The sequence below is a fragment of the Protopterus annectens genome, chromosome 12.part0, assembly GCF_019279795.1.
Source record: "Protopterus annectens isolate FY-2018-M chromosome 12.part0, PAN1.0, whole genome shotgun sequence".
NCBI lineage: Eukaryota > Metazoa > Chordata > Ceratodontiformes > Protopteridae > Protopterus > Protopterus annectens.
The window spans coordinates 1226950715-1226965110 of record NC_056746.1 but is presented as its reverse complement, the minus strand read 5'-3'; the positions used below and the strand labels follow the sequence as shown (position 1 = coordinate 1226965110).

Here is a 14396-nt window from a genome sequence, read left to right as displayed (position 1 = left end):
ATAACCCACAGATAATAAACAAATTAAATATTTGGGTTGAATAAAATACTGAGGAGTTTTACAGAAACAAAGGATTATAACGATTTCACAAAGTGTTTATTTTTAATGTAGATATGTAGAACATGTATACAGTATTAAAAATGTGCAAACGTATTCAGTACATGGCACTGCTATATATATAAAGAATGACTTGGTCTTGGTGTAGCTATTTGATTCTAAATGAAGCATGTAACTGTAGTTATGATTTTGTGTTGTAAACATAATTTTAATATATGGTTTTTACATTGTTCCTTGGTATGACTTTAAATCGAAATTGAATATGTTAGACACATGACTATAGTGCTTTTTAGATTAAAAGACAATGTAAAGCACAGTACTGACCTACTGAAATTCTGTGTAAGCAGGCCTCAAATTAAAATAAAAATTATGGATGCATCTGCATTATTGCAGGTTCCATAGGAGGCAACATTGTGAGTCTATAAAGGATGTAAAAGAATAAAACTGTATGAATAAATCAAAGATACCGCCTCTGTGTGACAGAAGTCATTATACGCTTAAGAAGATCAAATATATGCAAACTGGCATAAAAGCTAATTTTCTGACCCCTAAGGCCTACACATGTTATATTTTATTTAATGGGAATAAAGGCAAGCCTGACAATACAACTCTGTAGCCCAGAAAATCATTACATATGTACTACAAATCTGACAGCCTCTAATTCAATTCAATACATCAGTCTTTAAGCCTAACATATGTGGATACTTCTGTGGAAATAAAGTAATAGCATATACTCCTGAAATTTGAAAATATAATCTATTTAGTACATATGAACAGACTGGTCTATAGCGTTTGAGATTTCATTTACAGATAAGGAAAGCAGATTGATATACCATTCAATGGTAGAGGCTGGGGTAAAAGAATCTGAAGAGAGTTACATGGCTCAGTTTTTCTTTAAAAATAAGGAAGCAGGAGATAATAGGATACAGAATAAATAACAGATTCAAGGTAGAGTGACAAGGAGTTTGGAAGAGGACAAAAAGAAGGAAACTTGATATTTGATTATGCGGTATGTGGAAATTATTGTACAATTTAACACAGATAAAACCAAAAGTTATTAAGGTAGTGGTGCTTCTAGCAAACAGAGACTGCAGATGCATTGAAGTCATACTTTGCTTCCTGTGTGGTTTTGAGATTTTGTTTTTACCACCATAATGTTCATAACTGTAACTTCAGGAAGTCTGGACAAAGCCAAAACTGATGGCCGAGGGGGCACAATCACGGACAGATTTTAAATAGTGATCTGATAAACATATGCAGTTCATTAGCAAGCACTTTCTGAAGGATAGGAAATTTGAAATTAAAATATCTGTCATTATTTAGTGAATGCAGTCCTTAATGATTTGCCAGGAATCCATAAGTTTTATGAGGAGCAGTGCAAACTATGAGGCAAACATCTGAGCATTCTGATAGGATTGCTGGATGGCAGTCCCACACTGTAAGAATACTTTACTGCCACTTTTATATTACTTTTGCACCATTCATTCACATTCAGATGTCTAATGCTGCTGCTGACTGATTAAGCAGGATAAACAGGTCTATGTTGTATAATCTTAAATAATGTACATTTGGCTGCATATATGCAGCAAGGTGTTTCCACTATAACGTTATAGTGGGGGGGGGGGGCATGCTGGCACTTCTTTACTCAGCCTCCCTACTCAGTTGCCTGTAAGTAGCATATAGTTGAATTTTCTAGATTTGTTGCAGACCAGTGTAGAAAAATTTAACATTGCCTTTCATTGCAAAACTTAAACCTTTTTAAATTTGGAGGCCATCTATCATTTATGCAGCTAAATTTGTCTACTTGATAATTTACGCAGTGAGATGTCCAGAACTGGCAAGCATTCTAACCTGGCATAAGCCTCATCATGTTCGGCAATCTCTAATCATTGCCTAATGCATATTAATAAGCCGTGAGATAGATTTGGAGATACATGTTAGCTGAAGTGTAGGTAAATGCTTTAGAACAATTTTACCTTACATTTATGCTTTTTTTTTTTTTCTAAAAGTAATTATTTTAAGTATGAATTAAAATGGCATCCCCAAGGCAATGGAAATACAAATGTGGCATAACTTTAGGATGATAAGATGTCCTTCTTCTCTGTCATACTCATATCTAACTGAATTTCTGTCTTTCCATTATACGATTAATGTACATATTTGTTATTACTTACTTGATGTGGATGGTATCAACTTAGCTAGATCATGTTTGTAATGGATCTGTTGCCATACTATCAATTGTTCTACCTTTTCTCAGCTAATCTGGATATCCAAGTACATCTAATTTTGTCATTTTAGTGGTTCATCATTTTGAAGTACCATTAATGTTGTCTTTTTTTTTTTTTTTTATTTATTTTATGGCCAACATAAATTCACCATGCTCATAAATCCATTACTAAGATGGTTGTGTCAACTAATCTTTCCCCCTTGACTGTAGCCTATTCTTATAAGACTGCCCCTTCAGGTTTTAACAGAGAATTAAGGGACATACAAAGTAACTCTGTAAAGGAATCCACTTCAGAAATGTAACTTTAACTAGACTTTTGACAATATCTCTTTGATTAAAATGCAACTCCAGTCAAGTTGTTTAGAGATAAGATAAATTTTCTTCATACCACCCATTTTGAGAAGCTATATGTTATTTTGCACTGAGTTCTCTAAAGAATATATACATACTCATAATTTTAGATAATGTACTGACCCTGCTTGTTTGTCTTAAAGGAATTATTTCATGAGTTGCATTATTTAGAAAGATTTATGCCTCTTAACAAAGTGTGGCAAAATAGGGCAGCCGCAGTGGTGCAGCGGTTAGCGGTTACCGTTGCCACCTCACAGCAAGAGGTTCTCCAGTTCAATCCTCGACTGGGGTGCCTTCTGTGCGGAGTCTGCGTGTCCTTCCTCTGGTTGCATGGGTTTCTTCTGGGTGCTTCGGTTTCCTCCCACATCCCAAAGACATGCTGTAGGTGGAATGGACACTCTAAATTGGCCCTAGGTGTGAGTGTGTGCATGTGTGTGCCTACTGTGGAAGGTTGGGTGCCGGGCTGGCAACTCAACACTGTAAAAACTCCACTGCCAATCATGAGCAGACAGGTGATCTGCTGTGGCGACCCCTAACCGGGAAAAGCCAAAAGAAGAAGAAGAAGCGCAACAACAGAGTGTGGCAAAATAAGCCAGTGCAGTCAATATGACATCGTGGTTACATTTTTTATTGTTTAATATTATTTGACGATTACATGACCTTGTTTTATCAGGAGACTGGTCTGCCCATCTGACGTAGGGTAAATGATTGGAAGCTCCATGGAGAACTCACACCCATGTAACTACTAATTAATTCTTACCTGTACTTAGAAAACACAAAGCAATATCGCGTATTCATGAGGTGCTGCAAATGCAGATGCAGCAAGGAAAGCGATCGGTAGAACAGTAAGAAAGGGCGTTGAAAGAACATTTTATGCTGGGAAATTCAGGGTTATTTTAAACTGGTTAGAGCAACATATTGGATGCTTCCAGCTTCTGCAATGATTAGAACTAGGCGTACCATAGTACACTCTTTCACTTCCTTATGGACAGATCACAGTTGAGCCTAGACAAGGATCACTTCCTGTAACAGGCAGATCCAGCCAGTGGTAGTAATCCTCAAGGATGACAGAGAGTCTTATTTCATTAAAATGACAACTTTTCCTCTGCCTTGCAATATTCGCTGAAATGTGACAACTTTGCTACCTGTAAATGAAGAAGTTAAAGCATCAAAAGTGCATAAACCATACAACAAAATCTGTAAGATTAAATACTGTGTAATGAAATACTATGTAAAAATAAAACAATTGAGAAAGCATGACATTATGTGATGAGTACAACTCTTTTGTGGGTGAAGACAGAATGCGTTATCAATATATAACTTTTTCATTGCACCGAAGGACTAGGAATGACAGAAGTGCTTGCAAGTGAAAGGACTTTTTACCTTCTCATCACAAGACCAATTATACATTCAGTTTTAGTCCTCATAAATAAAGTATACTTATCTTGGTCGGTGTTTTTGATGCGAGGGGTCCCACTTGGATTATTAAAGTGAGGAGTAAAAAGAGAATGGTTGCTTTTTGAATTATCGGCAGTCATGCAGGGAGTTATGATGATGGCGATTTAACATGTTGACTCATTTATATATGTAGACATGCAGTTTCCTTTTTTTCATTTTTTTAATTATTTAAGTTTTTTAATTCAGCTTTATCTGTTGGTTCACTTCAGTTTCCGGAAACAAGAGACTTTCTCAGCAGTTGTAACAAGTCAGAGATATTTAGCTTACGCAAACTGCAGAAATGTGTCTATAGTTCTGCCACAAAAGATTAAAAAATAACTACGGAAGTTCCATCAAAACTATTTCTAAGATATTGCTTCAGGAATTTTGATTTGTAACAAATGACCAAGATTATGACCGGTGGCAGCAGGAAGGCTAGACTAGCAACTGAAAATAATTCACCTAAGCAAACAAGACTTCTCTACAGGTGGTTGAAGTACAGTTCCTTCAGTGTCAGTTGCATGAAGAAAAAAATGCCAGGAATAGGATTTTGTTCACTGTTTTCTATCAGAGATCATTGCTGAGCCAGCAAATATTGAAGCCTAATGTAACAACGGCATAAAATTATTACTGGAGAGGTTATGTGGAATCTGCTAGTCATTCAATGATGCATTTACATTCTTAAATATGGGAGATAATTGCATGCATGTTTCTGGAGTCATATTTAAAGATTTCACATTCAGCTGAAGATGAAAATCATTGCATTTTATTTTGTGTTTTCCACATTTTTCAGATGATCATTCTCGAGTTCGATTACAGCCGCAGGAAGGGGATCCCCACTCAGACTACATAAATGCAAATTATATTGATGTAAGCTTTTTTTTTTCTTTTCTTAAACTATTGTCCCAACAAAATGCTTGCTTTAAGGAGATAAAAAGTAAATCAATTGATGTGTTATCCTTTTTTCAGAAAATAATCCTTTCAATGTCATGACGACATGATGTAGTTGTACTTTAAGTGATCAACAAGTCTTATATCAATGTCTTGCTAAAACTACCAATGTGAACCTTTACAGTGATACACATTACTATTTCTACATCTGTGCATTGGATGTTATCCATTGAGGTATTCTTAATGATTGCTGTATTGAGAATGTCATTAAAATTCATTTCATGCTATTAATGCAGTGACAAATTTAACTTATCTCATTCATACTTTGATCCCAAAGTAATTTTAAATTCATAATGATTTCAAAGCTTTACTTCATTTGCATGATCCATTCTAGTATATATTAAATATAGAGTGAATGGCAGCCTTGACATACCTCAGAACTAAATCCATGAGGGATAATTTTTAAATATTGGTCTTACAAAATTAGAAAGTTGATAGAATAACCAATTTTGCATTGACATTCAATTTCTGAAGGTATGAAGTCTGCAATTCAAATATTTATCATTAGTTTCTGACTCCATTCCTCAAATACTTATTGAAGATTTGCCAGAAAAACACAATTTTACAAGAAACAAACCAAAAATATGAAGCAAAAATACAGACATTCTGCGAAAATCTGTACAGGTGAGAGGTATGTAATATCTTCTGCTAGGTCTAGCCCAACAATGAAGCCTTCACATCTATTGCAGTTCATTTTAATAAGGAAAACTGAATACTAGCTTAAGATAAATTGATGACAGGGTTTTAAATTTTAAGGTTGCCATTTCAGTATTTGTTATCTGCATACATTTTCTTGTCTAAGGACACTTTTCAGCCATGACCTGACCATTGGGTTTCATTGGCTGGGCAAACATTTAGTTACTATAAAGGAAATGGACTCAAGCATGCATTTTCACTTATATATAACTATTTAATCTGAATACTAACATCATTTTATGTATTTATATATTATTTTTCATTTGCTAACTACGTGAATGAACTAGCTGCAAAACTATTAGGCTAAAATTGTTAAGCAGTTAACAAACATTAACAAACAACAAGGGAATAAATAAATACGCATTGCACCAACGAAAGAAAAGAAAAGTAAGAAGCATAATATTTTACAATTCATCTGTGGTATGGTTCTTTGCACAGTTAGGAAAAACAAAAAGCAAGTTTTAAATCAGTCTGGTTTGAGGCTAAATATAAATTATATAAAATAGTGAAAATGTGTAAAATTAATTATTTTGACATCATTTTATTTGGCACCAAGAATACTTGTTCTGGTTTAATGAAATTCATTAACTTACTTTAACAACAACATCCCTTCATCATACTTTTTCATTTATGAAACATGTAACTGTAATTCATTTGCAGTTATGAATATACTATAGTCATCAAAACATTAATGAAATTGTATAAAATTTACATAACTTTGGAACTGCAAATCTTTAAAGAATTAAAATGATTTAGCTGAACTTAATATCAGCTTTTTTAAACAAAGCTATCACAAGTATGATTACTTAGCTTTAATATATTTTTGACATAATGCTAATACAAAAATATTGTTTCAGTGTGCATTAAGCTGTAGTGAAAGAAGAACTACTTAATTAAATGAACTGATAGTTCACCTAATAGATAGAAACAGGTTAGAGTGTTTTGCAAAAAAAAAAAAACTGTATTAATTTATGTATGCATGTGATGTACAATGGGAACATATTCTATTGACAACATTCTGGCTGAATGACATTTCAGTGTAAATGTTTCACTGAACCCCTTTTCAGTGATAGAGGACAATCCTTTTTCCTCTACTGTTTTGTGAACTCCGAGTATATATATTTAAATGTGGGTGGTGTCCCCACATATGAGAAGGAGGTAGCTTATCCCCCCACAAAAAATGTTTAGAGGTTTGCTGAAAGTAATTTTGGTGAAATTACTTTTGTTGAAATGGGATTTAGTGAAATTGGTGTTGCAATGTGTAGAGAGCAGACACAGCAAACATTAATAAGACATTTCAGTCCAAAACAAAAAAAAAATACTTAGGTTGACATTAAAAAAGTTATGCCAGCAGTTTTTATACCAAGATAATTCTTTCCTGTGTAGTATCTTGAATCTTGTAGTATCTAGAATCTTGCAGCTACTGATTGTATATTAAGACAGAAATGTTGCAGCAAAGTTGGTAAAGACAAAGATTATAGCAGTAAACCAGGCAATCTTTTGTTGGAGAGGGTTCCCCTGCACCCTAGTGGCAGTAGTCTGCAGTAAGCACTCATCTGAGTGAAGGTTGCTGGAACAGGGCTCCGTTTTGAGTTTTTTTATTGGTTAATTTGTTTAAATCAGTTTGTCTGTAAATTTTCCCTTAGTACTCTACTGGTACTCCATCAGTGAGTTCTCGGGATTAACCCTCACTGACATGTGATACATTCAGTAAGGCTACTGAGGTAGCAACACACATCCTACCCACTAGCCCTTCATACTGTTTGTCCTCTCCCAGTTTTCTGGCCACATCAACTTACATCGCATTAAGGACGGACAATTTCCCACAGTTTCCCTGGCAAGCCTGGTTGACATGGGCATCCTAAGGCAATGTAGCAATTGCCTCATGTACACTGACAACCTACTTCTTCTAGTCCACACAAATTCATTATGGGAGAGATACATCTATATCAAGAACCCATAATTCAGGATCTGATACTCACCAGTTAGTTCATCTGCTACTAAGTAATTTGTCAGCATGCACATCTCACCTCCTGCACCTAACAAATCAATGGCACTTAAACCTACATATGCAAGAGGTCCTTATAAGAAGCTTACCTAAATATCAGAGACCTCCTAAACACAAGCATGCTTCACATAATACATCTTCTGAAGAACATAGTACACATAATATATCACACACCGGTGTCTGACCAGTCAAGCTCCTAAGGTATTATAGAAAAACAAACACCTTAGTCATAGGTGACTCAGTTGTGAGACACACACATGTCTCTCTCACCAGGCTGTATAAGGAAAAGGTCACAGTCAGTTGTCTGTCCAGTGCCAGGATCCACCACATCACACACGCATTCAAGTCTCTCAAAAACAGGCACTGTTACTAGTCTGTCATAGTCCATGTTGGTTTAAATGACTTGAGACATACCTCACTGGACTATATGAAGAGAGACATGACTGAGCTCTAGGATTATGTGTCACAGGCGGGTATGTCCCTAGCCTTAAGCAGCATTTTACCTTTGCCTAGGATGACACTTCAATACAAACAAAAAAATGATTGACTTCAAAAATTGGCTTAGTTTATGGTGTCATTCAAAGAGGATCCAATATCTGTCAGCTTGGGTCGACAGACCTTGATGCTTTGCCAGAGATGGTCTTCATCTGTTGTCCCTAGAATTTTGGTTACTGGCTAAGGCTCTTGCCATCCACATAGTGTCTTTTTTAGGCAATGTCATAAGAACAACATTCCTGATTTAAAAATACCCTCTAAAAACAACCTCAAGGTTATACTGCTAAATGCTAGGAGTCTAAACTTGAAACTGCACTCACTGGAAGCAGTCATCACCCTGGAAGATGCTGACATTTATGCAATCACTGAGACCTGGTTTAAGGCTGCACAGAGCATCCCAACTATACCAGATTACATTGCCTTCTACATGTTCAGACCACAAACTGAAGGTGTGAGAACTAAAGGAGGTTTTGCATCAATATTCATTAAAGATAAATACACTTCTAGACTGATTAAACAGCACGATTCCCTTGAATTACTTTAGATGCAATTGACTGAAGGTAAGACCCCCTCTTCAGGCCAGCTATAGGACTCCCTCCATGAATTAGGACAACCACTCAGCCTAGTTGGATCTACTTGAATCAATCAAGGTACAACCAAACACCCTAGATTTGGGTGACTTTACCCGTCCATAGAGTGGGTAGATTATGCGTGTTCTAACTAACTTGCCAAAGGTTCCTGGACTTCTTTAACTCCAATGCCCTGGACCAGCTGGTTGACACACCTAGAAGGGGCTCAAACATCCTGGACCTGGTGTTCACCAACATCAGAGACTGCTGCACCACCCCCAGTGTGTGGCCATCCCTGGTAAGATCTGACCTAAAATCAGTCTAACTGTAACACAAGACTCCCCCCCCCCCCCTTAGCAGTAACTAGAGTAAAAAACTTATCAAAGCCAGTTGCCAATTACAACCTCTTATGTGATGGCATAAATAGCTTCAAAGCCCCTCCCCCCACTGATGGAACAGACACCTATGCTGAGTCATACACCAATGCTTTATACAAGTACATGTACAACTGTATTGACTCTGTCATACCTGATAGAACCAAAGCAAAATCTTCAAGGAAAAGCAAACTGCTTAGTGGACAACTGCCATTAATAGGCTATACAATAGCGGAAAGAAATTGCTGTCTAAGAGCAAGAAGGAATGGTCTCAAAACTGGAAACACTCCCTCCTCAACATAAACAAGCAAATTAGCCTCCTAATGAATCCTCCAAAGCTAACTACAAATCCAAATTAGCTTCCCTAACTTAGGATAACCACAAGGCATTCTTTAGTTGCAGCCATAACCTAAAAGGTAAAGCCCAGATTTGTGCTGAACTTGTAGTTTTTGGTACTACATATATAGAACCTATGGAAATAGCAAACCTGCTGGCTGACAGGTTCAGTGAAAACTTCACTCCCCTGTCCCCACCACATATACTCCAAAGCATCCTAAACACCTATCCCCTGTCTAGTATCTCTGAGGAACAGGTCTTAAATGCCCTCTCCAAGGCTAAAAACACAGCCTCTATGGGACCAGACAACATCCCAGGCTGTGTTCTGCATGGGTTAAAACAGGAATTAGCATCACCATTGAACACAATTTTCAATCACTGCCTAAGCACTGGTTTAATCCCAGTAGAATGGAAAACAGCTATCATTATCGCTGTGCACAAAGGTGGTGCATCCATGGACCAAAGGAACTGTAGACTCATTAGCCTGACCAGACTTATCTGCAAGGCCATGGAATGAATCATCATGTACCTTATTAAAAAATATATAGGACATCTCCAGATGCTCAACCCCACCCATTTTGGCTTTGTCAAGGGGAGGTCATGCCTGTTAAACTTGGTGGACTTCTTCAAGACAGGCACCAAAGTCCTCGACAAGGGCAAATCTGTGCATGTGGCCTATCTAGACATAGCCAATGTTTTGACAAAATCCCCCATTCAAGCATCATTGAGAAACTCACCCAACTGGGGATCAACCCATATATTGTCAGGTGGTTAAAACTTGTCTCACTGAAAGAACTCATACAGTCAAAATTGGAGACTCAACTTTCTCCAGCAGACCTATAACCAATTGTGTTCTACAGGGATTGTTTCTGGGACCCCTACTGTTTGGAATCTACTTCTCTGTAGGGAAGGCTAAAACTAAAGGACTGTGGTTGATAAAAATTGCTGATGACTGCAAACTGGGAGTGATCATTGAAACCCATAGAGATGTCAGCATCCTGCAAGAAGGTCTTATGCAGACAGGAAGAATGCAGAGTCCATGTAATCAGAACTATGCATGTAAAAGCTGCACTCTCTAAACCCAAAAACGCAGCATCCATGGGACCGGACTACATCCCAGGCTGCATTTTACAAGAACTTCAGAATGAACTGGCTCCCCACTTAAGCACCATGTTCAATAATAGCCTCACATCAGGCTTTGTGCCCGCTGAATGGCGCACAGCAACAGTTATCCCACTCCACAAAGGGGGAGCCACCACTGATCCTGGGAATTATCAACCTTTTAGCCTGATGAGCCTGGTCTGCAAGGCCATGGAACGTATCATCATGGAACTCATAAACAAAGGCATTGGTAACCTCCAAACTCTGGATCTTACCCAGGTCAGGTTTGTGAAAGGCAGATCATGCCTTCTGAACCTGATCAACTTCTTTGAGGCAGTCACCAAAGCCGTAGATGAGGGTAAGGTGGTTCACGCAGCCTATCTTGACCTCGCCAAGGCTTTCAACACCATCCCCCATTCTGGAATTATAGCTAAACTTACTAAACTATGTATAAATCCCTACGTCATAAGATGGGTTGCCAACTGGCTCACTGACAGAACCCACACTGTAAAAGTTGCAGACTCCAAATCTGACCTCAAAGCAGTAACAAGTGGAGTACCACATGGTTCCATCCTGGGACCTCTCCTACAGAAGGCCTCTGGGTAATGAAATTCGCAGATGACTGCAAACTAGGAGCCATAGTCAAGTCCCCAAATGATGTGGACATCCTACAGAAGGGCCTCGCTGAGACACATGCCTGGTGTCAGAGCCATGGCCTCAAACTCAATGCCAAACAGTGTAGTGTCATCCCCTTTGGTAAAAACTCTGTACCCATGAACTACCACATAGGCAGCAATCTACTTAACACTGAATGGGTGATAAGAGACCTTGGGACCCAGGGGGACAGTAGTCTCTTCTTTGATAGTCACATCGCCACAGTAGTCAGGAAGTCCTTCTACGTGGTACACCTCATCATAAAAGGGTTCTCATCCAGGAAAAAAGAGGTCATTGTTCCCCTCTACTCAACACTCATTAGACCCATTATAGAGTACAACGCCCCTTTTGGAATGTACCTCACAAGACATCTGCAACAGCTGGAAAGGCCACAGAAGTACCCCACAAAGAGGATTGCTGGCCTCAAACAAATGCCCTACACTGACCTCCTCAAAAAACTCCAGCTTTACTCCGTAGCATATCACCTACTCCGAGGTGATCTCTGCCTAACATGTAAAGCTATGTCGAACCCAGAGAAGTTGGACATGCTACACGTAAAGAAATCCCAGTCCCTCCGAGCTACATGCTTTATGGACCTAAGCCTTGTCACCACAATAAACAGGACATGCTAGAGGGATAGATTCCTGTCCCAGAGACTTCCCATACTCTGGAACAGGCTACCGATCTATGTCAAGCAAAGTTCTTCATTAGCACTCTTCAAGAAAAATCTTGATGAGTGGATGGGAAATAGGAAATACACCCCGGGGATCACTTCTGTGTCTCTGCTCGACAGTGGCACAGGAAAATAACTTTCTTGGGTGGCGTAAGCCAGTGAACCCTGTTGGCTAGGCTTACGTAGGCCCTTGGGCCAATAGCCTAGTACCTACCTATGTACCTATAAACCTAATAACTGGTGCCAAAGTCATGGTCTTAAACTTAATGCAAAAAATGCATTATCACCCCCTTTGGCAAGGGTAGTGTTCCTGCAAACTACCACATCAGTACCCTAAGCACACAGTCAGTGGTGAGGGATCTGGGCACATAGGCTGACAGCAACATTAACTTCAATCACCATTTCTCCACAGTGGTAAGAAGGGGATTTTATATTGCTCATCTCATAAGTAATGGCATTGCCTCTAGAAAAAAAGAAGTTATAACCCCCCCTGTTCTCTTCCCTCATCAGGCCAATAATAGAGTACAAGGTTCCCTTTAGTATTTACCTTTCCAAACACCTGTAGCAATTGGAGAGACCACAAAGGGTCCTTACAAAAAAATTCAGGGTTTTCAAGATCTGTTTTATGTGGACAGACTGAAAACATACATTGCCTGATACAGACTGCTCAGAGGTGACCTGTGGCTTGCATATACAGCAATCTATGACTCAGCTTTGATGGAAAAGCTGCACATTCACAAGTCAAATGACACACAGTTCACTCACTCAGCCTGGTATGTGACATCAACAGGACTTGCTGGACAGACAGATTTGTGTCAAAGAGGTTGCCCCACCTTTGAAACAAGCTTCCTACTCATGTTAAACAAAGCCCCTCACTGGCCCTATTTAAGCACAGCTTGGACGATTGGATGGGTAACTGAAAATTCATACCAGGGGTTCTATCTATGTCCATCTTGGACAGGTGCATTAGGTGCTGATTTTAGTGTCAGCCTGAACCAGGCACCCCTGGGAACACGGTTTGAACTTGGCTAGGCTTGTAAGGGCCCTGGGGCTGTTAGTCTAATAATCTGCTATGATCCTAATGGGTGAGATTCACTGACACTGTGGGTGCAGCCTGAAGGTATTGCACGGGGCTAAGAATTTCCTAATGAAACCAATCAACTATTGAAATTTAAGAGTGAATGTTTTGGGATAAGCCTGCACCATCCAATGAGGGGAGCTGCACTAACAAACCTGGTATATATGACTAGGTTGGTGGAAGGTCAGCTCATGGTATATTATTTAAGCTTCTTAACAACTTCTTTTTTATTACTACACAGTACAGCTAGTGCAAGATTCTAGCTGCACCGTATCATACATCAGATCCTGCCCTGAATATAAGTATACTACTTAATGGCCATGTCTATGTCACAGACACACCTCTGGTCTGAGGAATACTGAGACCTGAAAGGACTGAAAGAACAATGCAACTTCATTAGATAGCCAAAATGTGAATAGAGTAAGAATGGCATTTTGTTTCAGGGCACCGATGTCTTTGTTTTTTTTTTTTTTTTGCTATAGGCTGGGTGACTCCACTAAAGAGCAAGTGTATCCCTCTCAATGACTGCTTCATAACTACTAATATGTGCACAGGCCTTAGAGACTGCTTGACAAATGACTGAAATGTATGTCAAATACACAATTAATACACATAGACACATGCAGGAAAAGTCACAGTTTATATGTGCAACAAAGATGGGCACTTTTTCTTCACTGCATTTCACTTGTTCTGGTGTCCATTGCAAGACCTGGATTGGAAGGCCAGTCCAGCTTCCCCTTCAGCCTATGCAGATGCCATTTATTAATTCAGTGTTGTAAGGACATTTACCGGTATTCAATTTAACACTTACATACATAAATACAAATATTTCAAGTACAGCATTAATGCTCTTCTAGCTTGCCAATGTTCTCATAATTGTCCAGACTGTTCTTAAAAATATCTAAACTAATGCTTGCTTTAATGTAATTAGGTAGTCTGTTCCATGCATCTGCTACTCTGTCAGAGAACCAATTAGTACACTTCTTATTCCTATAAAATCTTCTACATAGGTTGTCTGATAGCTCTGTAGTACTTTTTGATAACCTAAAACATTCCAAGAGGTAGTTGTCTCTAAATGCCCTATATACCTGAATAAGATCTCCTCTTAAATATCTACAAGAGACACTCTACAAGTTCAGATATTTTACTCTTTCATAATAACTTAAGTTTTCACATCCATGGATGCCTGTGGTATATTTCTGCTGTACTCTTTCCAGTTTACTCATGCTTGTTTTCTTATAGGGTTTCCATATTGTTATTCCATACTCAAGTTTGGGTCTAATGCATCTAACCAACAATGACTTCATCATTTTAGATTTCCTAGATTTTATAAATCTTTTTATACAGGCCTATAGCTCTATAACTATCATTAACTAATTGATTGACATG

The 14396-nt window shown here is 38.4% G+C and overlaps 1 protein-coding gene across 1 annotated transcript in view; it reads left to right on the top strand.

Annotated features, from left to right (window-relative positions):
• The window catches only part of PTPRT (protein tyrosine phosphatase receptor type T), a 3212182-nt gene that overhangs the window by 2994814 nt on the left and 202972 nt on the right, over positions 1-14396 (top strand). The window contains exon 26 of the mRNA XM_044089009.1: positions 4866-4942. Coding sequence (XP_043944944.1) covers positions 4866-4942 — 77 coding nt within the window. The remainder of the gene's footprint in view (positions 1-4865; positions 4943-14396) is intronic.